Raw genomic sequence first — 24,618 nt, 5'->3', positions numbered from 1 at the left:
GACAAAGGTAAATAAGGTTAGGTCTCCTGATGGGTAAGCTCACTCATGATGTAGAGAGGGAGAAGAGGCAAAGTAGCCAGCCACCGCTGGTGTCGGTCACAGGACTCTGGGCATCCAGGTTGGGTAGAGGTGGGAGCTCAGACGAGGACAGGGTGGGAGCCTCAGTCTCCTCACCTGTGGAATGGAGAAACATGCTTGCCTCCTGGGCTGTGCAAAGATTAGATGGGATCATTCCTGGCCAGTGGTCACCGCTGCCCCCGATGCCCTCTGGCAAGGTCAGCCTCAGCTTCCTTTCCTCTTTCCTGGCAGTGCTCTGTCTCCTGCGGAGATGGCATACAGCGCAGGCGTAAGGCCTGCCTTGGACCCCAGGCCCAGGCACCTGTGCTGGCTGACTTCTGCCAGCACTTGCACAAGCCAGCCACTGTGCGGGGCTGCTGGGCCGGGCCCTGTGGTGGGCAGGTGACTCCCAGGCCAGCACCCAACGAGGAAGCCACTGCTCCAGACCAGGCCACTGCTGGTGCCTCTCCGGAGTGGCCTCAGCCCCAGGCCCACCTTCTATCCCCAGCACCCCCGCTTCAGAGGCTTCTGCCTGGGTCTCAGGAAAACCCAGCTGAGTCCAGTTATGTTCTTCAACCTTTCTGTCTGGGTGGCTGGTTGGCTGGCTGCAGGAGGGGTGGGCAAAGGCACCACCACTGGGAGAGCTGGGACTAGCTCCTTGTGGGGACCCCTGGGGCTGTCCTGCGGAGCAACCCTCAGAACCCTGGGTTGTGTGCGGCTAGACTGAAGGGATGGGCTCTGGAGGTGGTGCTCTGGGCTGGCCCTCTTCTCCCACTCTGTATCCACCAGCAGGGTGCAAACTCACTTTTATTATCATCAAGGGAAGGAAACCTGTGTTTTCAGAGAGTCGGCCCCAGGTCTGTGGGACTCAAAGCCAGGCCCTACTATATATGCTGCCTCCCTCTGTCTGGAGCATCTTGGAAGCGGCTCTGTGCCCTGGATGGTGACACTTGGACCCATGCAGCTCCCTTCTCTCCCCTCAGCATGGTCTGGCTGGGCCTAGGAGGATGCCAGCCACTCCCCTGCCTGTCTCCCACCCAGCATGGAAAACTCCAGGCCCCACCCTGCTAGGGATGCCCTGCCCACCCAGAAGCTCTGTTCACCGGGGGCCCCTGTCGCCTTTCCAGGTGCCTGTGGCCGGCAGCATCTTGAGCCAATGGGAACTATTGACATGCGAGGCCCAGGGCGGGCTGACTGTGCAGTGGCCATTGGGCGGCCCCTGGGTGAGGTGGTGACCCTCCAAGTCCTCGAGAGTTCCCTCAGCTGCAGTGCTGGTACGTCTCGGGCCGTGTGTGCAAGTGCTGCAAGTGCCAGGCCGCCAAGCACCAGTGAGCGTGAGCCCACCCCGTTCGGGGCCAGATGTGCCACGTGCATCTCCATGCATAATCCTCATGGCCATCACGCGATTGGCCTGGGACGCCCCAGATGATGAAACTGAGGTGGTGTCCAGTGACTTAGAGTCATACAGCCGGGAAGTGGGAGGGCCCTGCCCACAGCAGTGGGTCTACCCCAGGACACCTGGAGTGGGGGTGCTGGAGCCTCACTGCACTGCCGCTTCCTAGGGGATGTGTTGCTGCTTTGGGACAGGCTCACGTGGAAGAAGACGTGCGGGAAGCTATCTGGCATGACTTTTAGCTCCAAGACCAACACGCTGGTGGTGAGGCAGCGCCGCGTGCGGCTGGAAGGTGGGGTTGTGCTGCGGTACAGGAGCCGGCCTGCACCGGGAGCCCCCCACCGAGGTATGGCAAGGTGTTTGAGCCTCCCCCACATCCCTGCAGGGTGGCTGGGTGGGCGCTACTGTTAACTGGCTGGCCGGCCAGGCAGAGAGGGCACCCATGGAGATGGAGGAAGACACCCCTGGCTCCTCGACCCCAGGATGAGGTCCCAGCATGTGTGCTGTGCCCTTCCTCGCTGGGGCCTGGCAGTGACATGGGTGGACATGAGACCTGACTTTGACCACAACACCAAACTTTCCCCCTTCACTGCTCCCCTGGTGGTCCACACCCAGTCCACATCCAGTTCATCCACCTGCTCCTCTCTACAGAGTGTGACATGCAGCTCTTCGGACCCTGGGGGGAAATCGTGAGCCCCTCCGTGGGTGCTGATGGGAGGAACTCAGGGGGCTGCCGCATCTTCATTAATGTGGCCCCACAGGCCCGAATTGCCATCCATGCCCTGGCCACTGATGGCACAGGAACCGGTGCCAGCTATGTCTTGGTAAGGCCAGGATGGGGACAGGAACAGGCGGACTTTTGCTATGAATCTAGACAGCTGTCTCTGGGGATGGGAGCCAGGAGTACTCTACTAGAGGACCCCCTGAGTTTGCTCAAAAACCCCAAAATCATTAGTGAAAGAATGAGAGAGAATTTCCTCCAGGTACATCAACAAATGTTTCTTGAGCTCCTCACAAGAGTGAAATAGGAATACACTTTTTCTGGTGTAGACTGTCAGCTAGCCCAGGACTAATGCATAATTTTAGACCCCAAAAGAACTTTTCCAGAAGAGCGGGCTCCCCCCACAAAGTTCCTGGGGGACTGTCCTCTGCAAGGTGTTAGCTCCCCTGTTGTAGGCAGCCTGGCTTCTGGAATCAGACAGACCTGGGCTCTGATCCCAGCTCTAACACCCTGGCTGTGTATCCTTGGGGAAGTAGTATAACTTCTCTGAACCCTAGTTTCCTGGTAGAGTAACAGTGCCTTCCTGATAGGGCTGTTGTGTGAAGATTATATGTGATCCTGACTGTATGATCCCTTGTATATCAAAGGCTCCCCGAATGCTAGCTAGTTATCATTTGTGGCTGGCCCTCTGGGGCTGGCCCTTTCCCTTCAGATCCGGGACATCCACAGCCTGAAGACGATGACATTCCGTGGGCAGCAGGCACTCTACTGGGAGTCGGAGGGAAGCCAGGCTGAGATGGAGTTTAGCCAGGGCTTCCTGGAGGCGCATGCCAGCCTGCGAGGCCAGTACTGGACCCTCCAATCTAGAGTGCAGGAACCTGGCTGGGCTGAGCCCTAGCTTCCTCTCTGAGCACATACCTCCAGTGACCTATGGGCACAGGGGGATGCCTCCTCCAGACCCCAGAAGAGAAAGGAAGGAGCCTGACATTTATGAGCACCTCTTAGGTGCCCGGTGAGGCCCGGAGGGTTGATTCTGGGCTCTGAATGCTCTCCAATTTGGATTCCCTCCAATCTCTATCTCCTTTAGGACTTCCTCCAACATGTCAAAGGCTGGGCGGTGGGAGGCAGGGACTGGACTCGCTGGAAAGGCAGTCTCCAGCCTCTCTACCAATAAACGGAATGTGCAGTCTGAGTAGCGTTTCCTTCCCCAAACCTGTCCAATCTGGCTTGAAAACCTATCCCAAGGCATTGCCTGGATTCCCGGGCAGCGGTCGGGCTCCAGACCCATTCTTGAGCCGCGCCATCCCAGCGGTCTTCCCCTTTGCCACCCAGGGTGGAGGAGCGGGGGGCTGCGGAGTCCAGAATGGGCCAGACCCAGCGCACCTGTTAATTGCGCGCGCCGCCCGGCCGGGACGCGCGTCCAGCAGGGACGATCTGAGCGCCGAGAGCGCCCGGGCCGCGCCGCCCCGCCCCCTATGCTAATGAGCACGAGCCCCTCGGGCGCACCTTGCCCCCCGCCCTGCGGGCCCCGCCCCCTATGCTAATGAGAGGCCGCCTCTCCCACAAGGCAGCGCGCCGGGCCGACGCGGCCGGCTCCGGAGCGCTTTGTGAGGGCGGCGGGCTGCGCCAGACGGCGGCACCATGAGCGGCTCGGGCGGGGCGTCGGCGGCGGCTGTCAGCTCCGCGCCGCCGGCGCAGGACGAGGGCATGACGTGGTGGTACCGCTGGCTGTGTCGCCTGTCGGGGGTACTGGGGGCCGTCTGTGAGTACCCGGCCCGGGGGAGGGGCCGGCCACGTCGCCCACCGCGCATGCGTGCCGGGTCCTGCCCCTGGGCGCGCCCCCGCGGGGAGGGGCTGGGGGCGGGGCGGGGCGGGGGCTGCGGGGCGCGCGCGGGGCGGACGCCCGGTGGTTGCTATGGTTACTGGCCCTGCGGCCCGGGCTGGGGCGACCCCGGGCGGGGCTGGCGGCTCTGGGGACGTTCCGGGAGGGAACGCGAGCTCCCGCGGCCCAGTCGCTGCCGCCGCCGCGTGTCCCTGCGCCCGGGGCTTGGCGGGTCCTCCCAGATGGCGCCCGGGCCGGGCGCGGCTTCGCCCGCTGACCGGGGCGTGGGTGGGGGCGGCAGCCGCCTTCACCTTTGGGCGACGGTCGTTGATCCGTGGGACGTGCCAGGGGACGGGCGGAGAGGGGTCCTCCCCGTCCATCCCTCTGCCGGCCGCTCTGCCGCTTCTCCCGCCCCGACGCAATGCCCCCAGCGCCATCCCCGACGCACATCCTGACCTCCAGTTGCGGGGACGCCGGGGCACATTCCCCCTCCCCGAAGGAACACGAATAGGAGGCAGACCTGCCACGGAAGTAAAGCAGAGATCCTACGGCGGGTTCTCCGAAGGCAGAGGCGCGTCTGAGTGGTCCGCTCTCCTCTCCTCTTCCCGTGGCCCTCAACTTTGGGAATTGCTGGAGCCGAGAGGGCACCTGGCACAGAGGGTGGGGCGGGGCAGACCCCCATCCAGTCTGCCGGGGGAACACCTTTCAGGGTCCCCTGCAGGTCCCGCAGCCCTGCCGGGTGGGTGGATGCGGGAAGTTCAGGAGTGCGAGGTGGGAGTGTGCGGCTCAGGCAGGGCGTGCCCTTATCCAGAGGTGGCCCCTGCGTCCCTGTCACGGGTGTCAGAGCAAGCACGTTTTTGCCTCCAGAGGAGAGACTGGTGGTTTGAGGTCAGGCCTTAGATAAGACCCTCTCCAGTTTGGTTAGCTATTTTCCTTGCAGATCAGAGTAGGGGGGCCTGGAGGGAGTGACAGTGGTCAGTGGGGTAGAAAGGAAGGGTTCCGACTGTGGCCTGTGGGCCGTCACCCTCCCACTGTCTTGGATTCACCGTTTCTGCTGATTTCTCTAGGTCCTCAGGCAGTTCTGTGCCTCTCAAAGTGGGGTACCTGGGTCACCCCAGGACTTCATGGTGTTGGGGCTACAGATGAAGCACCAGGAGAAGCTCATGCCATTGCTCTCAAATGTCAGTTTCACTCGAAGATTGTGAGGCAGGGGTTGTTATGTAAATACCACGTAAGGTATTTGTGTGCACGGGGTAGAGTGCAAGGCACCCAAGAGTTTTAGGGATGAGGGACACCTGGCTGGTGCAGTTGGTGGCATGTGAGACTCTTGATCTTGGGGTTATGAGTTCGAGCCCCATGTTGGGTGTAGACATCACTTAAAAACAAAATCTTTTTTTTTTAAGATTTTATTTATTCATTCATAGAGACACACACACCGAGAGAGAGAGAGAGAGAGAGAGAGAGAGGGAAAGAGGCAGAGACACAGGCAGAGGGAGGAGCAGGCTCCATACAGAGAGCCTGACGTGGGACTCCATCTAGGGTCTCCAGGATCCCGCACTGGGCTGCAGGTGGCGCTAAACCGCTGCGCCACCGGGGCTGCCCAAAAACAAAATTTTAAATAAAAAAAGCTTAGGGATGAAACAGGAATTCTGATAAGGGTTGCACTCTGGCTGGTCTCTTCAGTGTAGGGTTGCCCTCCTCGTCAGCAGGCGTCTTGGAGAGGCATTTATTCTGGGTCCCGACGGTCATCCAGAAGCTATAGCCTGGGATCAAAGAGGACTGTACAGGATGCCTCCCTCACTTAGCAAGAACTGGAAACTTCAGGGGGACGGACATATTCCAGCCTAGATTGTCCTAGGACTCCTGGCTGAAGCTTCTGTCTGGGTTGAAACCTGGTTCTCCCCCAAGGTTGGCTGTTCGCAGGACGGTGGGGGGAGGGTGGGCCCTGGAGGTGAACTGCTAGCTGCCACAGGTGTAGGCCTCTGTCAGGTGAGTCCAGGCCCAGCTGAAATCAGGGCAGAAGCAGGACTGTGTTGGGGGTGCTCACATTTGTGGCCCTGGGGAACCTCGCTGCCTGAAAGCATACATGCCATGTCCAAGGGGAGTATCACCTTCTTAGTAGGCAGAACATACCTCTGTCATTCTAGGAGACCTTGGGGACACACGAGGGCAGTCCCTCTGCAGTTTGGGCTCACTTCATCTGGTTTCCTCTCCCACCACGGGTAGTCTGCATTGGGTTACCAGGGAAAACAGCCCGAGAATTCCAGGCCAGTCAGGGATCAAGTGCAGAGGAGCTGCTGCAAGTTTAATGAACTGGTTGCTAATTGCTGCCTGAGTGCCGAGCTTCCAGCCCCACCCCAGCTAAGGCCCCAGCTGGGTGCTGGGCTGGGTGCCAGGCTGGGTGCCAGCTGGGAGCCAGGGCCCAGAAGTGTCTGGCCAGCTCTGGGAGTTCTGGGTGAAGCAGGGCCCAGAGGCAGCTGGTTGTGTGCAGAGGTGGAGGCGAGTGTGGCACACCCTGCCTGTGGGGCACAGTCAGAAGCCCTGGGCTAGGCTCCACATTTGGGGCCTCAGGGCCTGATATTCCAGGGGTCTGTGGGCTGGGCTGTGGCACTTGCCTGTGTGCAGGAGAGAAAACGGACCTACAAAAGTAACAAGAACATCCCCAGGGTTCCTTAGCTGGTGTGCAGGTCACAGCCGGTGTGGTGATCCAGGTCTCCCTGATCCCAATTTCTGTTCCAAGAGAGGAAAGGCAGCCCTTGACCCAACCAAAATCCAATCCATGTTTCCTGCATCAGAGGGCTTCTTATGTGGCTAATCCTGTGAGTGGTGGTGCCTGCCTGACCTGAACCCCCTAGACTCCTCTCTCTCTTCATCCTCAATACCTTGAGGTCGGTAGGGGTTCAGCTGGGGTTCAGAGGCCAGCCCTCCCAGTGGTAGATTGGACAGAGGGTGACACGCCCTCTGAGCCCACCAGCCTCCAGCTGCACGCACACTTGCTCTGGGGCCTGGGGCAAGCTGCTTCACCTCTCTGAGCCTGCATCCTCACCTGGGGTGTGGGGCAGTTACATTGGTCCCACTTGTGTCCGCTGGCAGAGAGGAGGCTTGCGGGTTCTGCGGGGGGGGGGAAACAAGTGCTGGGTGTCGGAAGGAATCCTTCCTGGCAGGCTCTGTCCCTTCTTCCCCGCTGATTCCTGCTCCTGTCTCGCTTCCAAGCTTGTGCCATCTCGGGCCTCTTCAACTGCGTCACTATCCACCCTCTGAACATCGCGGCCGGCGTGTGGATGATGTGAGTAGCCTTGTGACCTACTGTCTTGCCCGGTGGGGTTTGGGGCATGTGGATTTCTGGTCGCCGGGCAGGTCTTCACCTCCTTCATACCCTGCCATGTTCGGTTTTTCTGATTCTCATTAGGGCCGGGCCCTGGAAGGCTCCTACCCAGGCCTTTATTGTAGGGCCAGAGTCACAAACATTTCCCGAGTGCCCACTGAGCCAGTCTTTGCGGGCACCATGTCCACTACCATGGGCCTGGCCTCTGGGAGCTCTGGGAGCCATCAGAGCCAGTCAAGGGCTGAGTTGGAGGCTTGGTGTCTGGTGGGGTTGGAGTCAGGTGCTGGGATCAGGAGCTCCAGCTGGGAGGTGGGCAAGCCACAGACAGGGCAGGTCAGAGCTGGTGTGGGACCAGGTAGTTAGAATGCCCTAGATGAATTCCCTGCCCACCTCGTGTCAGGATACCTCGATCCCGTGGGAAGGGAACGCAGGGGTGAGCCCTGACCAGTGCAGCTCTGGCTGCATCTGACCAACCCAGCGCATGCGCCAAGTGGCTGTGCACCAAGCAGTGCCTGTGCCCGTATGGGACTTGGCCGGGGAGGGGCACAGAGATAGACGGGGGGCCCTGCCCTCAGAGAACTCAGGCCAGGGGTGAGGCTTGCTGTGGTGGGGCCCAGAGGCCTGTGCTGGCCACAGGCAGTAGGGATGGGGGTGGGTCAAGGCGCTGGGCCCAGGCGTCAGTGGGTAGAGTCAGGAGACTGGCTGGCTGGGTGTGGAAGGGCTGGGAGGACTAGGGAGAGCCAGGGTGAGTGTGGGCTGTGCAGAGTCCCTGCTTGGGGCTCAGGTGGGCACCTGGGGCACCCTCAGCTTGATTCTCTGTAGGTCATGAGGGCCCAGTGTCTGTGACGGTGACCCAGCTGTGGAGAACACGAAGACTGGAGCAGACCCTCAGTCAGTCCCCACGGCCTAGTTGTTCCCAGCCCGAATATAGGAAGGCGGGCCGGGGTAGGGGGTGGCAGGGGAAGAATACTGCACAAAAGGGCTTGCTAAGCTCCCTCCTCCCTACGTGGGCTTTGTGAGGGGCAGCCTTCAGTGACTGTGGATGGACTGACCCACTCTGGGCTGTCCCAGTGGGTGAGCCGCTGCTGGGGACAGCTTTCCCAGGGCTGATGGCCCTGTGGGTGACAGCAGTGATCATGCTAGTAGCTGAGTGGCAGTCCACGCTCTGCAAAGTGCTACTGACAGCAGAGCCATGATGGAGGGGGTCTTGTCTCCTTCAAATACAGGAGGATAAAGGGAAGACCAGAATCTCCCTCTGGAGCATTCAGTTTGGTTAGGGAGGCTGGCATGTGGGCAGCGGTTCCGCAGAGGCCCCAAGAGGAGCCGTGGGGGGCCATTGGGGACCTCCTGCTCTCCAGGCCCGTCAGCCTGCCACCCTCTCTCCCTGCCCTCCAGCATGAACGCCTTCATCCTGCTGCTCTGCGAGGCACCCTTTTGCTGCCAGTTCATTGAGTTTGCGAACACCGTGGCGGAGAAGGTGGACCGGCTGCGCTCCTGGCAGAAGGCTGTCTTCTACTGCGGGTGAGGGGCCCCAGGGGCCGGGACGGCTCGGAGGCTGACCCCCAAACTCAGGAACCCCAAGGGCAGGCGATGGGTAGCAGCCAGCATGCGGGGCTGTTGGTGAGGATGGGCCTGGGTGAGCCTGGTGCAGGGTCCTCTGCGCCACAATGGTGGCCATTGTGAAGTGGGACCAGTGGTGCAGCGGCCGGGGAGTGAGCTCAGCGCTGCAGTCACCTGCGCTGCAGATGTGAGGGGCGGGAGCCCTGCCCTGGGCTGCGTCAGAGAGAAGTGTGTGCCTGCAGCTCTGGCCCAGCCTCGAGGAGTTGTTAAGTACATCTTGGTAGGTCCACAGGACGCGTCTGTGGGCAGCCTTTGGAGAGAGTACTGTCCTTACAGGTGCCCTGACATGAGGGCAGGTTGCAGAACAGAAACCGTCACCTTCCAATAGGCTTTCCTTTGATTTTCCCACTTCTTTTTTTCCCCAAGATTTTATTTATTTACCCATGAGAGACAGAGAGAAAGAGAAGCAGGCTTCCTGTGGGGAGCCCGATACAGGACTCGATCCCAGGACCCTGGGATCATGCCCTGAGCCGAAAGCAGATGCTCAACTGCTGAACAGTTGAGGCACCCCTGATTTTCCCACTTCTGACAACAGATTTGGTACACAGCACTGCCCACCTGAGTCATGAGGTTGAACCAATTTCAAGATGTCTGGGACTCCAGGACTGTGCCCTGGGCTGAAGGCCGACGCTCAATCACTGAGCCACCCAGGGGGCCCTTGATCTTTATTTTTAAGAAATGTGTTTTAAAAATACTAACAGAGATATACATTCATTAAAAATGATTTGGAAAATATTAAAGCCCCATTGCTTGGAACGTTTAGGTCTCTGTCCACTTCTGCATGGGGAGCCTTTTAAACCTGTTTCTTGGGACACCTGGGGGGCTCAGTGGTTGAGCATCTGCCTTCAGCTCAGGTCATGATCCCAGGGTGCTGGAATCGAGTCCCACATCAGGCTCCCTGCAGGGAGCCTCCCCTTCTCCCTCTGCCTGTGTCTCTGCCTCTCTGTGTCTTTCATGAATAAATAAAATCTTAAAAAAATAAAAAATAATAAACCTGTTTCTTACACAGTTAGCTCCATCCTAAGTAAATATGTATCCTGCTTTTTTTCACTTAATATCGTGATATAAACACTCACTTTCAGTACTACCACAAAGGCTTTATAAGGTTACTTTTAATGATGGGAATACTCATTCCACTGTGGACGTCGTGCTTTTCTTAAGTTCCAAACTGTGGTGCAAATCAAATACACAGTGATGTGCCAACACGTTTTCTGTGATGCTTTCCTTGAGATATGTTTCCAGGTATGCACTTATGAAGTCAGAGAGCACAGTCATTGAAAAGGTTTCAGTACGTGACTGCTACTTTCCAAAAAGGTTTTCAGCATTTCCACCACCTCCATGGCCCAAACCCTCCCGGGGCCATGCACCGTTTTACAGTTGTGTCCGTTGTTTAGGAGCTGACCTGTTCTTCCAAATGTTTTTGCTAATTGCATTTTCTTTTTTGAAAATGGTCTAATTTACTTTTTACCTATTAATGGGAGACATTCATTAATGGCATCTTACTGTTTTACGTTGCAAGTTCCTACATTTCCTGCAGTGAAGATTTTTTAATCCTTTGTTATATTTCCTGCAAATATTTTTTCAGCTGGTTTGCCTTTGTTTTGACAGAAGATTTTCCTCTGTGCTCTTCTTGTGTGTGTGTCATTTCTATTATGCTTTTACTTAGAGATTTTATAACCACAGTAAAACCTCACGATCACTTACTTGTCTGTTCTGGATAGAAAGTCAGGTGGAATTCGACTGGCCAGTCTGGTGGCCCAGTCTGACCTTCTTTGTGTACAGGGTGTGTGAGGGCAGGTGGGGCTGCTGGGGAGGCAGCCTGGCCCAGGGAAGCGACAGGACGGAGTGCTGGTCCTCTGGTTCACCCTAGCCACTGCCCCTGGTCTGGGAATCCCAGCCAGCGTGTGGAGTCAGCCCTAGAGACATTGGAGCCCGAGTGGACACCTGCCACCAAGTGGCACCAGACTGTGGTCAGGGGACGAGATGGAGCCAGGGCTGCTCCTGCTGGGAACCTTGCAACTAGGAAGCCCCACGCCTTCTGCAGCTTAAGCTCTGGGATCTTTCTTAGTGAGACGGGGCTGGCTTTTCTGCAGCATGAAGAGCTACCATATGTTTGGTGCTGACGTTGCTGATCCGGGCATTGTGTTGTGTAGTTAACAGGGAGGAGTTCAGGAACTTGCCAGTCGCTAAGCCAGTAGAGGGTGAACTGTTTTAGGAACAGGGAGGGTGGATTGTCCCAGGGTTGTTTCACCCTTTGTGTGCCACAGACCCTTTCAAAGATCTGATGAAGGCTTTATGTCCTCTCCCCAGAAAATACAGAGAATTGTGCGGACAGGTGCATGGGTGTTTCTGAAGCCTGCTGGTGAACCTATGTCCAGACTGATTTCTAGGGACCCTTCTTGTACCTGGCTGTCTGGGAAGGGGGCCGGGGTTGGTCTGGGGAGCCTGGAGGTGGGGTGGCAGCTTCAGGATGGGGGTACCCCCTTGACCTCTGCCTCTCTCCTAGGATGGCCATCATTCCCATTGTCATCAGCCTGACCCTAACCACGCTGCTGGGCAACGCCATTGCATTTGCCACCGGGGTACTGTACGGGCTGTCTGCTCTGGGCAAAAAGTACGTATGTTTTTCCCAGCCCCTGGGAGGAATCTGAAGTCTCTCAGGGAGGAAGGTCAGAGACAGGCCCCCCTTAGCCGTTTGCGGAAACTGAGGCACAGAGGTTGTCAGTGACTTTTGTCAGTGTTCCCAGGGTGTTCAGCTCTAGGGAATGAGAGCGAGAGGGTTCATGGGCTTCTGGTGGCCCGGCTGTACCTTGCCGCAGCTGATAGTGGGGATGGCAAGTCTGGCTTGGGGGAGCTTCTTCCTCTGCCCTCAGAATCAAGACTGCAACTCTCAGTCCTTCTCCACCCACCATCCCAGGCAGCCTGTGCCACTCTTAGAGGTGATATGTGTGCCATCGTAGCAACAGGGTCTCTGGGGAAACCAGAGGCCCAGTAGTCTCTTCTGCAGGTCATGCTTTGGTCACAGGCCAGGAATCTGGTGGTGGCTGGGAGGGCTGTGTGCCTGGGGTCTGTCCTCACTGTGATGTGGACTCGTTCTCTCCCAGGGGTGATGCAATCTCCTATGCCAGGATCCAGCAGCAGAAGCAGCAGGCAGATGAGGAGAAACTCACGGACACCCTGGAGGGGGAGCTGTAATGTGAGCTTCCCGCTCGCCCTCTGGTTCTGTGTGGACACATCCTGCAAGGACAAGGCCTGGAGCATTGACCCCGAAGGACAGCCTGGAAGAGGAGCCCCTGCCTGGCTCCCAGCAGTCCCTGTACGCCTGTCCCTACACCTGGAGTCCTCTTCTGTCTTTTCCTCTCTATAGCTTGGTATCTCCTGGCCCTGGACCGCAGCCAGCAGCAAGGAGACTGGCAGGGACAGCAGGTAGCCTCAGGGGTGACCCAGGCCACAGGACTGGAGGAAGGGCCTGCAGTAGCTATGCAGACAGCCCATCTGGCTCCACTTCTCACAGCTGGCCTGGCTTGGCCAGAAACAGACTGCTGTGCACATTTCCAGAATTACAGCACTAGCAGAACCACCGGGGATCTGCTGAAGGCTTGGGAGGAACTTCCCCTGGAGATGCTGGGCCTGTGCTCAGATGGGAGGCACGTCAACCCGGGCCTGGGCATTGGTCAGAGGGAGCCTCCTCTTGGCTCTCCAGGCAGGAACATACCCTGTAGGTTGAGCCACCTGGGCCCCCTCTGTTCACCTGCCATTGGGACAGAGCTGTGCCCTGCTGCCCAGGGTCTCTTACCACTGCCCAGGCCCCTCCCGATCTCTCTCTTCTCTGTGGAAGCCCACAGCACTCCCAGGATGCTCCTCGAGTACCCAGAACAGCAGCTTTGGCAGCGGGTAGACAGTTGGGTACTTGTCTCAGTTCCCTGGAACCTTGGACAGGCCATTCCAGGGACTTCTCACGGGCCTGGCCCATGCTCCCAGGTTCTCCCCGTAACCCCCAGGGCCTTGGTGCTAAGCAGCTGGGGAGGGCAGGCTCTCCTCTGTCCCATGGGGCTCTTTGTCCGCCTGTCTGATGCGGTCCTGCCATGTTAGCCGTGGCCCAAACCCGGTTATTAGGGCTAAGCTTGACCCACCAGCATTCCTGCTGGCCTGCCCCCTACCGTGCCCTCGGGGAGCTTCTTGCCTTTGAGAGCTGGGCAGAGACCACAGCTGCCTCCACCACCATAAGCTGTCCCCACTGCTCCAGGTGCCAGGCCATCAGGGAACAAGGCCTATGCAGAGGGCCCAAGGAAGCAGCCCTACCCGGGATGTGCGCCATCTACCCCGGCCACCCTCCATGCCGTCATTACTTGTGTCCCCTACGTGTGTCTGCCTTAGCCCGCTGCCGTTCTGCTCCCCAGACTGGCCCCCCAGCTGCTAGGCCCATCCAACGGGGCCTGGCCTAGCCCGGGGGGCACTGGGGAGAGACGGGCTGGTGTGGACAAGTCTCCCTCTGGGGCCCAGCTCCCGCCCATTCTTCCCCTAGGACCTGGCTGTGCCTGCTCACAGCTGGAGCTCAGCCCCAGCCCTGCTTTGTTGAAACCCCCCTCAGGCTGTGTCCTGATCTTTGCTTCCCAGAGGGAGCTCTCTGGGGGCTTGTCAGTGTTGGACAGTGAGAGCAGCAGTCACTGCCCTGGGGACATGTCAGAGGGCTTCTGGTCAGCAGAGGGCCCTGCTGCCTTCCAGAGCTGGCCAGGCTGAGCCCTGTGGTGGCCGGCCAGGTGGGACACGTGCCTTCAGGTGTCCGCTGGGACCACCTTCCTCAAACAAGCACTAGGTTCAAAGGGCTGTGAGCTCTAGACTCTCCAGGCGGGCGGGAGTGTGTGTGTGTGTTCTGTGTGTGTTCTGTGTGTGCCGTGAACAAGACCTGTCTACCTCCCAAGAGGAGCACTCTTGGCTCATTCTTACCCAGGGAGTGGGACTTGGGGTCACCTGGGCCCAATCCTCCTGCTCCTTCTGCAGGAGACAGGCTGTCTGTGATCCAGGAAGGATGCACCTCCACCCTGTCAGGAAGTGGGGTGTTGAGTGGGCCCTAGAAGCAGGGGACCGGGGGGGGGGTGCTCCAAACCCTCCCACATGTGCCCGAGGTTCCCAGCGAGTAGAGCTAAGCAGTCCTGGAGTCGGTGACCATCCCTCGGTGTGAGGTGCTTCCCCATGAGGAACAGCCATCGGGGGCAGAGGGGCTGGGCCGCCAGGGTCCACCCTGCCCCCATGGGTCTGCACTGTCTCCTTGGGGGCCTCATGTACGCTGTGTTTAGCTTGCATTTTGAGCAATAAAGCCTGGTCGTAGTTTGTATGCTTGCTCGCATGCTCTGCCTGTTACCTTCTCCCCTGGTCTCACAGACAAGCAGGCTGGGACCCCTGGCCTGGGAGTAAGTGCCATTTTATTGAGGACATTCTGTGCTCCTGGCTCGATCCCAGTCCGGTTCATGGCATCTCAAACCAGGGAAGTGGCTTGCCCAGGTCACATAGCTGGTAAGGGCCAGGGCCTGAGGGGCAGAGCCAGGCTCTCCCTCACTGGCCACCTCGCCCCTCCTTGCTGCCTTACTGTGGACAGGAAGGGGGTGGCCACAAAGAGGGCCTTGCCTGGGGCAGCAGGCCCTGGCGGCCTTGGCCTGGAGTTTGGGTCTAGCCAAACCTGGCTGCTGGGAGGCACCCCCACCTGCAGCAGACCCCAACCTTCTACTCCAAGGCCGAGAGCCTGATTTATTTTTACAAATGGGGTGAACGTGGTTTGCAGATGGGAGCGCTTAAGAGTCCCATATTTCCAGAGGCCAAGTGGGTGCAGGAGGAAGTGTCTGTGCTGGGTCTTGTGCCCTGGCCTGGGTGGAGTCCAGAATGTTCCCCAGTGCAGCCACAAGCCTTCAGAAGTGCAGATCTGTCTTCCTTCCCGGAGTCAAGTCGTTCTGTGGTAACTCAGAGGATCAGAACAAAACGGTGTGATGATGGCCCCGTGTGCCTGCCCCACGTCTCTCCTGGTTACAGTCCTCTGTGGGGGTGTCCTCTGTGTACGAGTAAGGAACCGGGCCCCAGGTCACCCAGCAGGGCCTTGTCCTGGCCCATGGGCCGTGTGCTGCCCTGTGGCCCGTGGCTGCCTCTTCTGCCCCAGCAGGTCTTAGCAGATGAGCGGCAACACGGCAGGCCGCCTGAGCTGGGACCCAGGCTGGTAGAGGTGGTGCCTGACGGGAGCCAGAATGCACACTGTGGGGGTCCGTCCTGCTGTTGTCCTGTCCTCCTGTGCTCCGTCTGATGGCGCGCGGCTGCCGCCTCCCGGCCTTGGTGTGCAGGCTCCTGGCCAGCGGAGAGGCCCTGCGGCCAGTGGTTTGGCCCGCTGTGGGCGGGGACCCTGACCTAGTGCAGGAAGGACCTCCTCCCGGTGCGGAAGAAGGACTCGATCTGCTCCAGCGATCGGCCCTTGGTCTCCGGCACACAGCAGCCGGTGAACACCAGGCTGGCCAAGCAGATGGCGGCAAAGAAGAAGAAAGGCACGTGGAGGCCGAAGGCATTCTGGGGACATTGAGGGGACGCCTGGTCACGTGGAGGTTCCTGGCCCTTCTAGTCCAGCTAGCCTTGGGGGCCTTCACCATATTCCTTCACTGCCTCCCACAGGAAATGCAAATGCTTTAGCATGGCCCTGAGACCCTCGAGGTCTGGAGCAGCCTCCCTGTGGCACTGGGTCCTAGGACTGCCTCCCCTAGGCAGTGGCCTGCCCTGGCGGGAGCTCGCCCTCAGCTCTCTCCCTGGCTGCTTCATGCTGCCACCTGCAGGAGACCTGCCACTACAACCCCACAGGACCAGGCTCTTGTGCTGCTAGAGCCACCCCACATGTCCTCCTGCCTGGCCCCCACCTCACCCGCGCCTCTGCTGGGGCTGGGCACACTGCGAGTTCCTCAGCCCTGCCCTGCCCCACTGGCTACACCAGGGTAGGCGCTGGCCCCAGAGGCCTGTCAGGTTTCCCTCCTGGGAGCAGGGAACACGATTCTGGCTGGCCTCAGGGCCTGCAGGGACCCCGGCTGAGAGACCCAGACAAAGGCCCAGCTGGGTGGGCAGGGTGGCCCCGTGGCTGTGCTCGTCCTGGCCCAGAGGGCCTGTGGGATACCCAGAGGACTCGGCCGAGAAGCCTAACCCTCGTTACTCACCACCACCAGCAGGAAGGACTTGGTGAGAGCAAAGGCGGTGAGCCAGCTGACTAGCACGCAGAGCCCCGAGGCCACGCCACGGGCCTGCAGGGGCAGGATCTCCGACATGAGGAGCCAGGTGATGGGCCCCCAGCCCATGGCGTAGCCTGCCAACAGAGGGGACAAGGGGCCTCTTCTGCCTCCACTGAGCTGCCGAGACTGCCCCCCTCCAAACACCCTGACAAAGCAGGACAGCAGCACCCCACCCCTGCCCTAGTGTGTCCCCCACACACCTAAGCAGCAGATAGCCCCCTGCTAGCTGGCCATCAGTCTCCCAGAGCTCCATCCCCGTGGTGGCACTGCCATACCCACCTGTGATGAAGAGCATGGTGGCCACCAGGGGCACCAGGGTGAGGTAGCTGGAGGGTGTGGCCAGGGGCTGCTCTGTGCCCCCCAGGGGTATGCTCTCTAGGCCCATGGTGCTGTTGGGGGTCAGAGGCTTCGGGCCAAAGTGGACGTACAGCCCCACCGTCAGGTTGGCAGCAAACATGATGGTGGCTGTGGACACACAGGTGGCCCTCGGGGGCCAGGACCCTCTAAGCCAGGGGCTTCCTCTGCAGAGCCCCTCAGCACCCTGCACCCTGTGGGGGCCAGCAGGTGCAGGGGACAGGCCGGTGCTCACCTGAGACGAACAGCAGAACCTTGCGGCCAGCCAGGTCCATGGTGAGGGCAGCGATCAGCACAGAGAAGAGCCTCACGGCCCCCACAATGGCTGCGTCATCCTTGGGGGGCTGCAGGGAGGAAGCCACCAGGGCTGAGGGGCTCCACCTGCTGTGCTCATCCCACCAACACGGCCCCCAACAAGGGGCCACAGGGTGCTCAGGTCCTAGGCCATGGCTGCAGCTCCTTTGGAGTGCTGGGCTGCTGAGTGCAGACCATGTGCCAGGCTTTCCTCTGGTCCCCTGGCCTCACCTGTGGGCCCTTCGGGCAGGGCACAGGTGCGGTGCCCACCATCGAGCCCAAGGCCAGCACAGAATCCAGGCACCACAATGACTGGGACTGTGCTGTCACTAATCTTTCAATCTCCTCTCCCGCTGAGCCCGGGACTGGCCAATGGGGGCTCACCCTGTTATCTCCCTTCTACAGAGGCGGAAACTGAGTTTTGGAAGGAAGCGACTTCCCCAGTGAGTGACCGATACCCTGAACCCGGGGTCCGTGGCCCCCAAGGGCTCTGGGTTCCTCTGTGATTCTGTATATTTTCAAACACCTAAGTTTACTTACAGACGTTATTCTGAGAACAGATGCAGGGGACAGAAACAAATTTAAGAGACTCTAGGGTGCTCCCCACGGCGCATGCACCCCTGACACGTGCTCAGTGAGGGCCGGCCTCCATGGACGCTGGGGGCAGAGCTGGGGGTGTGGGGCTGGGCTCTCACCAGCAGGATGGCAGTGCTTTCGAAGATGGGCTGCAGGTAGACAAGGATGGGCGTGATGCCCATCAGCTGCTGCAGGAAGCGCATTACCAAGGCGATGAGGATGGGTCGGTACATGTGGGGGTTCCGAGCCTCAGCCCACGACATGTGCGTGCTCTAGAAACATGAAGCTGCCACTGAGGGGGCTGTGCCGGCCCCTCCAGCAGGTACCACCCTGCCCTGGGCTGTACAGGGCCGGGTCGGAGACTCCCTCCTCCCTCCCCCCCCCCCCCCCCCCCGGGAAAGACCCCTGCGCATGGAGGCAATGTGGGCCACAGACTGGCCCGGGGGACCTCCGCCCGACCCCAGGCACTTGGATAAGCGGGTGGGACAAGGCAGATTTCTGCTTGTAAGTATCTCTGGGTGCCCAGAATGGCGGAGCACGGAGCTCGCGCTCTGGGGCAGGTGTGGCAACATCTCCATTCTCCCTCATTCTTGGAGGGGAGAGCCGCTCTGACCCGTTCCCTCCCCAGGAGAAGCAGCCAAGGCACAGACAGGCCTAGAGGCTGGCGGCAGCCACGCAGACCTGCGCACCTGCCCCCCCACACCTGTCTCCGGACGTTGTCCTGGATCTGCTCGAATTCCCAGCGGATGTCGGCGTCGGCCCCACGGAGCCAGGCCAGCGCCCGCAGTGCCTCCGTGTCCCTGCCCCGCGAGAGTAGGAAGCGGGGTGAGTTGGGCATGAAGCTGAGCAGCAGGATCATGATGAGCACAGGCCCTTCCCCGGCCACAGCCAGCCAGCGCCACGGCAGCAGGAGGCCTGGGGGCGAGGAGGGGGTTAGGAGCTGGGATCTGGGCTGGACAGAGTCCCCTCCCACGGAGCCCTCTGAGCAATGCATCTGTCCTCAAGGGCTTGTCCCAGGGCCACCTCCTAGAGGAAGTCTACCCTGGTTGCCCCAGAAGGGGCCATGGGGATTGCTAGGCCCCTAGCACAGGGCCCAGCACACAGAAGGAGGTCCTTGCAGGGTCTCAAGGGCCGTGGCGGGGTGATGGAGGGGTAGCCTGAACAGACAAGGCCCCAGGCTTCTACCTCCAAACCCCCACTCCATCTCAACCATAGGTGCTCTCATCTCCTTTCTAGATGGACTTCCCATTCGACCAGAGAGAGACAGGGTATTGCCTGGAGGTACACAGCACAGCGGTGGCTAAGCAAGTACCTTGTCTCCCAGCTCAGCGTTTGTTTTGGGGCACGTTCACTCCCCTTCCACCCCCGTCTGCTCAGTAGCGCCCTGTCACTCCCACGCCTGCAAGCAGGAGAGGCTCAGTACTCCTCTGGAGGATACTTGCCAAGTGCATACAGGGACAGAGATCCGAACACGGCCATGAGCTGGGGTGTGGCCCCCAGGGCCCCACGGACTCCTGGAAGAGCAATCTCAGACACGTATACCTGCAAGACACATCGGCCCACCCGGGCCGGGCTGAGATGGGAGAGGGGGCCCTGCTGAACCTTGGGAAGTGAGCAGTCGGGCCTCCTGGTGGCATTGTGGTCCTGATTGTGACTCAGCCCACTTCCCTGTCAGGTGGGCAGAAGCGCTTAGCTGTGAAGTAGCCTGAGGCTGGGAAGTGAGAGGCCCATGGGCACCCAACTCTACTCCTCCCAGGCATCTCTGGCCCCTGTTAGCATGTGTGTAGCTACGGGAGGAGTCCTAGGGAGGGGAGAGACTTCCCCTTCCCTCGTTGCTCAATGCAGATTTTCTCCTGTTGAGCAATGTGCCTGAGTGTCGGGAAATGGGGTAGAAACCTCAAGAAGTCCAGACTCAGGTCAGCTGGAGATGGGACAGGTCAGCCGCCCTGCTGCAGGTAAGCTGAGGCTCCCGGGCACACAAATCCCCCCCGGACCAGGGGCCTAGAGGGCCAGGAGACTTTACTGCATGGTGGTCGGCATGGCACTGAGGCAGGGAGGGATGGGCAGTCCTGGCCTTACCGGGATGCAGGCCGCTGTGAGTCCCCCAGCGAAGCCTGTCAGCGTCCTCCCCAGCAGCAGCATCCAGAAGCCGTGGGCACCTGCCATGAGCGCGTAGCCAGCTGCTGACGGCACAGCTGAGAACATAATGCTGAGCTTCCGGCCCAGGAGGTCATTGAGGACCATGGCGCTGAGGCCCCCCGCTGCTGCGCCCAATGTGAACACAGACTGCAGGAAAGGGGTGCAGGGGCAGACATGTGTGGGCACCCATCACTCCTACCCACCCCGCGAGCCCAGACTCAGCTGCTTTTCCTGGTTGATCATGACATCTTTGCTTGTGGGATCAGGCCCTGAATAGTAGGGAGCCTCCTGTCTTTAGAGGTGTGCAACCATCACGTGCACAACCATTTGTTACAAATGCCACCCTGGGGAGTCTCACTCTGAGGAGTGTGTGGGGCTGTGCGTCCACAGTGATTCTGTTCAACTGAACGTTTAAATGTCTGACACTATAATAATACAGCTGTCGGGAGAATTCTGTGACCCAAAACCACTGGCATTTTTAGATTTGGGGGTTCTTGGATTCCCTGTGGAGTGTAGTGAGTAGGGTCCTGTCAGTGACTTGGGCACATCACTTGGCCTACCCAAGCCTCATTTTCTCTAGCTGTTTTATGGGGAGAGAGGAGTATTCACCTCATAGGGTTGGCCCTGGACTCAACCAGCTCCCACACCCAGTGCCCAGCTGCACCCCCGGCTCACACCGAGTGCTCAGTACACACTGGGTGTCATCTTAGCTACTCTGTTGGGTTTGTTTGTTTGAAGCCCCTAAGATCATCATTCTAGAATACTGGGACTCCTGGGGCCTCTGCTCTTCCCTTCTGTGGGCCCATGCTCTGTCCTGGAACCCTCCTTGCCCTAGCCACTGCTTCTTTCCATTGGCATCTGATGCTCCTGCCCCCCCCCCATCATTCAGGGAGGTGCCTGCTGTGCTGTGGCTGCCCGGCTGTGCGTGTGGGGGGCCTGGGGCAGCGGGGAGGCCTGGAGGGCCACCTCTCCACTCGCTCCTTCCCATGCCTTCTTAGCTATCACTTCCTCCTTCTATTTCAGAGCAATCATTTGGCCTCACTCACCCACTGCCTGGCCTGCAGCCTGGCTGGATGGAGGAGGGGAAGGACCAGGGCCCAAGAGGGCATCCCAAGCTCAGTGGGGCCCTGTGCACCCTGCTCTGCCCGTCTCCAGCTCCAAGCGTGGCTCTTACCCCAAACCAGGATGCCTGGGCTTTGGTCAGCTTCAAGTCAGGGTCCAGGGAGTGCTCCAAGGCAGGAATGACAGGGGACGTGTAGACCAGGGCATACCCGAAGCTGAAATTGCCCAGCACGGCAGCAAAGGTGGCCAGGAACACCCTCTTGTTCTGTGGGGCCCTAGTGGGGGTGGGGAGCAGAGGGATGAGGTTTGGAGTCCCTCCTCCCCCTGCGGCTGAGAGGCTGCCTGTCCTGAGCCCAGTGGCCGCCGGCTCAGGCTCTGAGGGCAGCGCTGGGCGGGACTGAGGGCTCCCAGGGCTTGAGTGTCCTTTCACTGGGAAAATCCCCAGGACACTTCCCAAAGCCCATTCCCATGGCTGAGACACCGGGAAGGGGTGCTTCTCTCTAGAAGAGGAGCCTGGGTTTCTGCTGCCAGCTTCGCCTCTCAGGCCAGCAAGCCCCTTGCTCTCTCTGGGCTTCCCTCTATCACCCCACCTGAGTCATGTGGGGGCTGGGCCTGGGCAGCGGGCGAGCACGCCTTAAATAGGACTCGGGTGTCCGGGGTTAGGGGAGGCCAGCGGGCCTCTGCCGGACACTCACGGAGGTCGGAGGAGCCCCCACCCGCAGCCCGCATGCCCGGCGACTCTCACCTGACCCGCGTCCTGTCCCCCGGCGACGGGGACGACTTCTCGGGGAAGGTGTCATAATCCGGGCCCTCGGCTCCCAGCAACGGCTCCTGCATGGCCGGCCCCTGCTCGCGGTGTGTCCGTGCGGCCGCCGACGGCCCGGGTGCCGGTGCCGGGTGCCGGTGCCGGTGCCGGTGCCGGTGCCGGGGACAGCGCGGCCGGGAGACGCTCGGGGCAGCGGCGGCTCCGAGCATCCGGCGCAGGCTGAGCTCCGCCCCTCGGCCGCGATTGGCTGCGAGGCGGCCCTGCGGGGCGGGCGCCAGCCAATGGGGACGCGGCGAGCGGTGCGGATGCGGGATGCGGGATGCGGGATGCGGGATGCGGGATGCGGGCGCGGCGCGGGGCGGCCGGGGCGGGGCGGCGTGCGGGGCGCGGGGCGGGGGGCGGGGCTCGGCCGGGCTTTCCCGGGGCGCGGGGCGCGGGGCGCGGCTCGGCCGGGCGGGGCTCGGCCGGGCGGGGCGGGGCTCGGCCGGGCTTTCCCGGGGCGCGGCGCGGGGCGGGGGACGGAGCAGGGCGCAGGCTGGGGCGCGGAGCCCTGCGGGGCTTTCCTGAGGCTCCGACTCTGGCGCCCAGCGGGCGTGCCGCGCGCCTCGTGCCCCCTGGGGACCGGTGGGCTGGCCCTTCAGAGGGGAACCCCGCGCCTGAAGTAGGAGGCGCGACGGTCACGCGGAGCACGTCCGGGTCCGGGCCGGGTCCCAGGGGGGCACCAGCAGCGGTTGCTCCTGCAGCCCCACCGCGGCCCAGCGCCTCTAGGTTGGGGGAAACCGCCCGGGGAGGCGAAGCCGACTCCCAAGGTCACACGGAGAACACGTGTCTCCCACCGAAGGAAGGCCTTGCTTCGCTTCCTGGACTCCCTCCCTGCCACATCGTGTCGCCGCTGGGCCTGCCCCCTCCCCTCCCAGGGTGACGTGAAAGCATCAGACAGCCCGAGGGTGACAGCCTGACGGGGTGTGGGCTGAAGGCCCAGGGAGGAGGGGGCGGCGGTCCCAGTGGCAGAGTTGTATTTTCCCCACTTCTGGCCCTGACTGCAGAAATAAACTGGGCTCGTTGGGAATCATCCGTGTAAGATAAAATTAAAATATAAGAAAAGCCGAAACTGAAGATTTCCTGGAGGCTGACCCTCAAACAATAACACAGTCACGGTGCCAGCTCTACTTGCGACCTTTTCAGAGAGGGGCTGCCTCACGTCCTACTGTGCTGCATGATGTGCCACACGTGCTTTGCTTTTTTAACTGATCCTTTGTTGTTGAGCATTCAGGTTATTTCCAAATTGTACCTATTAAAACAGTAAGTCGTTTGAAATATTTTTTATTTTTAGAAAAATTTATTTATTTGAGAGAGAGAATATGAGTGTGGGAGCAGGGAGAGGGGCAGAGGGAGACTCTCAAGCAGACGCCTGACGCCCCACAGGACTTGATCCTACAATCCTGAGATCAGACCTGAGCCAAAATCAACAGTCGTTTGTCCAATGGACTGGAGCCATCCAAGTGCCCTCAGTAAATTGTTTCTATTTTTATTTATTTTTAAAAAAATTTTTAATTTTAATTTTATTTTTTTATTTGTGTTAGGCACACAGTGAGAGAGAGAGAGAGGCAGAGACACAGGCAGAGGGAGAAGCAGACTCCATGCAGGGAGCCCGACGTGGGACTCGATCCCGGGACTCCAGGATCCAGCCCTGGGCTGAAGGTGGCACTAAACTGCTGAGCCACCTGGGCTGCCCAGTAAATTGTTTTGAAAAGGTATTCTAGGGACACCTGGGTGGCTCTGTGGCTGAGCATCTGCCTTCGGTTCAGGTTGGGAGCTCAGGGCGTGATAGTGGGGTCCTGATATCGAGTCCCACATTGGGCTCCGCACAGAGGCTCCTCCCTCTGCCTGTGTCTCTGCCTCTCTCTCTCTCTCTCTCTCTCTCTGTGTCTCATGAATAAATAAATGAAATCTTTTAAAAAATGGTATTCTAGAATTCTCTTTTACTATCACAATACAACTGTCCTCCCTGGTGGCCTTCTGCATCCATGTTTTACAATGGAGAAAGCCGGTTCGGGAAGGTCTCACGTCCATTACCCTGCAGCCTTCCAGTGTCCTTCCCCACATGGGTCCCTTCTGCATATTTCCCCATTGTGTGTGTGTGGACACCACTGTGTGGCCACTTTATATCACTTCTGAGGCATTTTCTTGCTGTAAAGGACATGAGTTTTGGATCCAGGCACACCCAATAAACAGTGACTCCTAGTGCTAAGGGGGCACAATTCCTGGAACCATATTTTAACAACTGAGATATAACCTGGTCATGGGCATTACGGCTATCTCAAACATGTTTGCTTTAAAGATTATTGATTCGATGGCCATCTTTGTCCTTAAAAGATGATTTCTCTCAGCAAGGATGTGTCTCTGGTCTTCAGGTCTCTTTTATCCACTGCCTCCTACCCCCTAATTGGGTGGCTTGGGCCTTCTCTCCTGCTACCTGGGTCAGCCCCAGATGTGCTGCTTGGGAACCTGGACTCTGGAGTGGGCAGGGGCTCTCCTCTTCCCTGCCCACCTGGTGCCTGGTGCCAGAAGGCCCCTGGTCGATTTGAATTCGGAGCCCTCCCCTCTTCCTGCGGCTCTCCCGGCCCCCATCAGGGAAGCCTCTGCTTGGGAGCAGCAGAAAGCACTGGTCTGGGATTCGGGACACCTGGATCTGCTTCCCCTCTTTGCCCTGGACACACCCACAGCAGGGGCTGGGCCTCTCCTTTCCCCACCCCCCAGCTCCACTTCCTCCCAGAGGGAGGCGCCAGGGAGGGTGGGTTCTGTAGAGGAAAGGTCCCTGGTTGATCCACTGGAGCTGCAAGTGGTCTGTGTCTGCAGTGGAACCTGACAGCCCCCAGGGCGTGGCAGCTACCACCCTGCTAGAAGGTAAACATCCCACAGAGCTGCCAGGGTTGGGGAGGGGCTGGGCAGAGACCACCCCCGATGCCTGGGCTCCTGGACTGGCTCCATCCCCCCGCTGATCCAGGGCACCAGAGCTTAGCAAGTGACCTGGTGCACAGTCTGCCCCCGTACAGACGAGGAGCCTGGGGACCTGGTCTCAGGCTGCTGTGACCATCTCTGCCAACCTCTGGGAATGCTCGAGAACTCTGCCCCAGGGAGTCACTTCCTTCTTTAAACCTGGGTTTTCTCAGCTGTAAAGTGGATGGAACCGGGTGCCCTCCTCCCGGGGGCCACTGTGTGGGCAGAAGGCAGCTGGC

The 24,618-nt window shown here is 59.9% G+C and overlaps 3 protein-coding genes across 14 annotated transcripts in view; 2 read left to right on the top strand and 1 right to left on the bottom strand.

The window, feature by feature from the left end:
* The window catches only part of ADAMTS13 (ADAM metallopeptidase with thrombospondin type 1 motif 13), a 30,528-nt gene extending 27,165 nt beyond the window's left edge, over positions 1-3,363 (top strand). For 8 of the 11 annotated variants that reach the window (XM_072778591.1, XM_072778593.1, XM_072778592.1 and 5 more), the window contains 5 exons: positions 310-619; positions 1,185-1,331; positions 1,620-1,796; positions 2,102-2,274; positions 2,884-3,363. In XM_072778591.1, coding sequence (XP_072634692.1) covers positions 310-619; positions 1,185-1,331; positions 1,620-1,796; positions 2,102-2,274; positions 2,884-3,069 — 993 coding nt within the window. In that variant the 3' untranslated portion in view covers positions 3,070-3,363. Of the gene's footprint in view, positions 1-309; positions 620-1,184; positions 1,332-1,619; positions 1,797-2,101; positions 2,275-2,883 lie in introns of those variants that run through there. The other 3 variants (XR_012008465.1, XM_072778596.1, XM_072778595.1) reach the window with 3 other exon arrangements.
* A 394-nt stretch (positions 3,364-3,757) lies between these two features.
* On the top strand, positions 3,758-14,273 carry CACFD1 (calcium channel flower domain containing 1). Its single transcript, XM_072778586.1, has 5 exons — positions 3,758-3,933; positions 7,207-7,279; positions 8,714-8,839; positions 11,445-11,552; positions 12,043-14,273. The coding sequence occupies exons 1-5, from the start codon at positions 3,813-3,815 to the stop codon at positions 12,131-12,133; spliced, it is 519 nt and encodes a 172-aa protein (XP_072634687.1). The 5' UTR covers positions 3,758-3,812; the 3' UTR covers positions 12,134-14,273.
* A 70-nt stretch (positions 14,274-14,343) lies between these two features.
* SLC2A6 (solute carrier family 2 member 6) lies at positions 14,344-21,559 on the bottom strand. 2 transcript variants are annotated; one of them, XM_072778584.1, is made up of 10 exons: positions 21,359-21,559; positions 20,726-20,888; positions 19,492-19,698; positions 18,855-18,954; positions 18,116-18,327; positions 17,532-17,684; positions 16,778-16,886; positions 16,468-16,653; positions 16,117-16,262; positions 14,344-15,484 (listed from the first exon to the last, which is right to left on the bottom strand). In XM_072778584.1, the coding sequence occupies exons 1-10, from the start codon at positions 21,448-21,450 to the stop codon at positions 15,329-15,331; spliced, it is 1,524 nt and encodes a 507-aa protein (XP_072634685.1). In that variant the 5' UTR covers positions 21,451-21,559; the 3' UTR covers positions 14,344-15,328. The 2 variants fall into 2 exon arrangements, with proteins under 2 accessions (XP_072634685.1, XP_072634686.1); XM_072778585.1 differs by lacking the exon at positions 21,359-21,559 and adding an exon at positions 21,204-21,342.
* Positions 21,560-24,618: the final 3,059 nt, after the last annotated feature.

This window comes from Canis lupus, chromosome 16 (genome assembly GCF_048164855.1).
Source record: "Canis lupus baileyi chromosome 16, mCanLup2.hap1, whole genome shotgun sequence".
NCBI classification, from domain to species: Eukaryota; Metazoa; Chordata; class Mammalia; order Carnivora; family Canidae; genus Canis; species Canis lupus.
This window is presented reverse-complemented; position numbering and strand designations above follow the sequence as displayed.

What these genes read in the sequence shown, in the direction of transcription:
- CACFD1 (XM_072778586.1), top strand. Translation starts at nt 3,813, where the DNA reads ATGAGCGGCTCGGGCGGGGCGTCGGCGGCGGCTGTCAGCTCCGCGCCG. An exon ending in GGGGGTACTGGGGGCCGTCT is followed by an intron (nt 3,934 to 7,206) that starts GTGAGTACCCGG and finishes CTCGCTTCCAAG; the next exon opens with CTTGTGCCATCTCGGGCCTC. An exon ending in AAGGCTGTCTTCTACTGCGG is followed by an intron (nt 8,840 to 11,444) that starts GTGAGGGGCCCC and finishes CCTCTCTCCTAG; the next exon opens with GATGGCCATCATTCCCATTG.
- SLC2A6 (XM_072778584.1), bottom strand. Translation starts at nt 21,450, where the DNA reads ATGCAGGAGCCGTTGCTGGGAGCCGAGGGCCCGGATTATGACACCTTC. An exon ending in AGGACAACGTCCGGAGACAG is followed by an intron (nt 17,685 to 18,115) that starts GTGTGGGGGGGC and finishes TCATGTTTCTAG; the next exon opens with AGCACGCACATGTCGTGGGC. An exon ending in AAAGCACTGCCATCCTGCTG is followed by an intron (nt 16,887 to 17,531) that starts GTGAGAGCCCAG and finishes TCCTCCCTGCAG; the next exon opens with CCCCCCAAGGATGACGCAGC.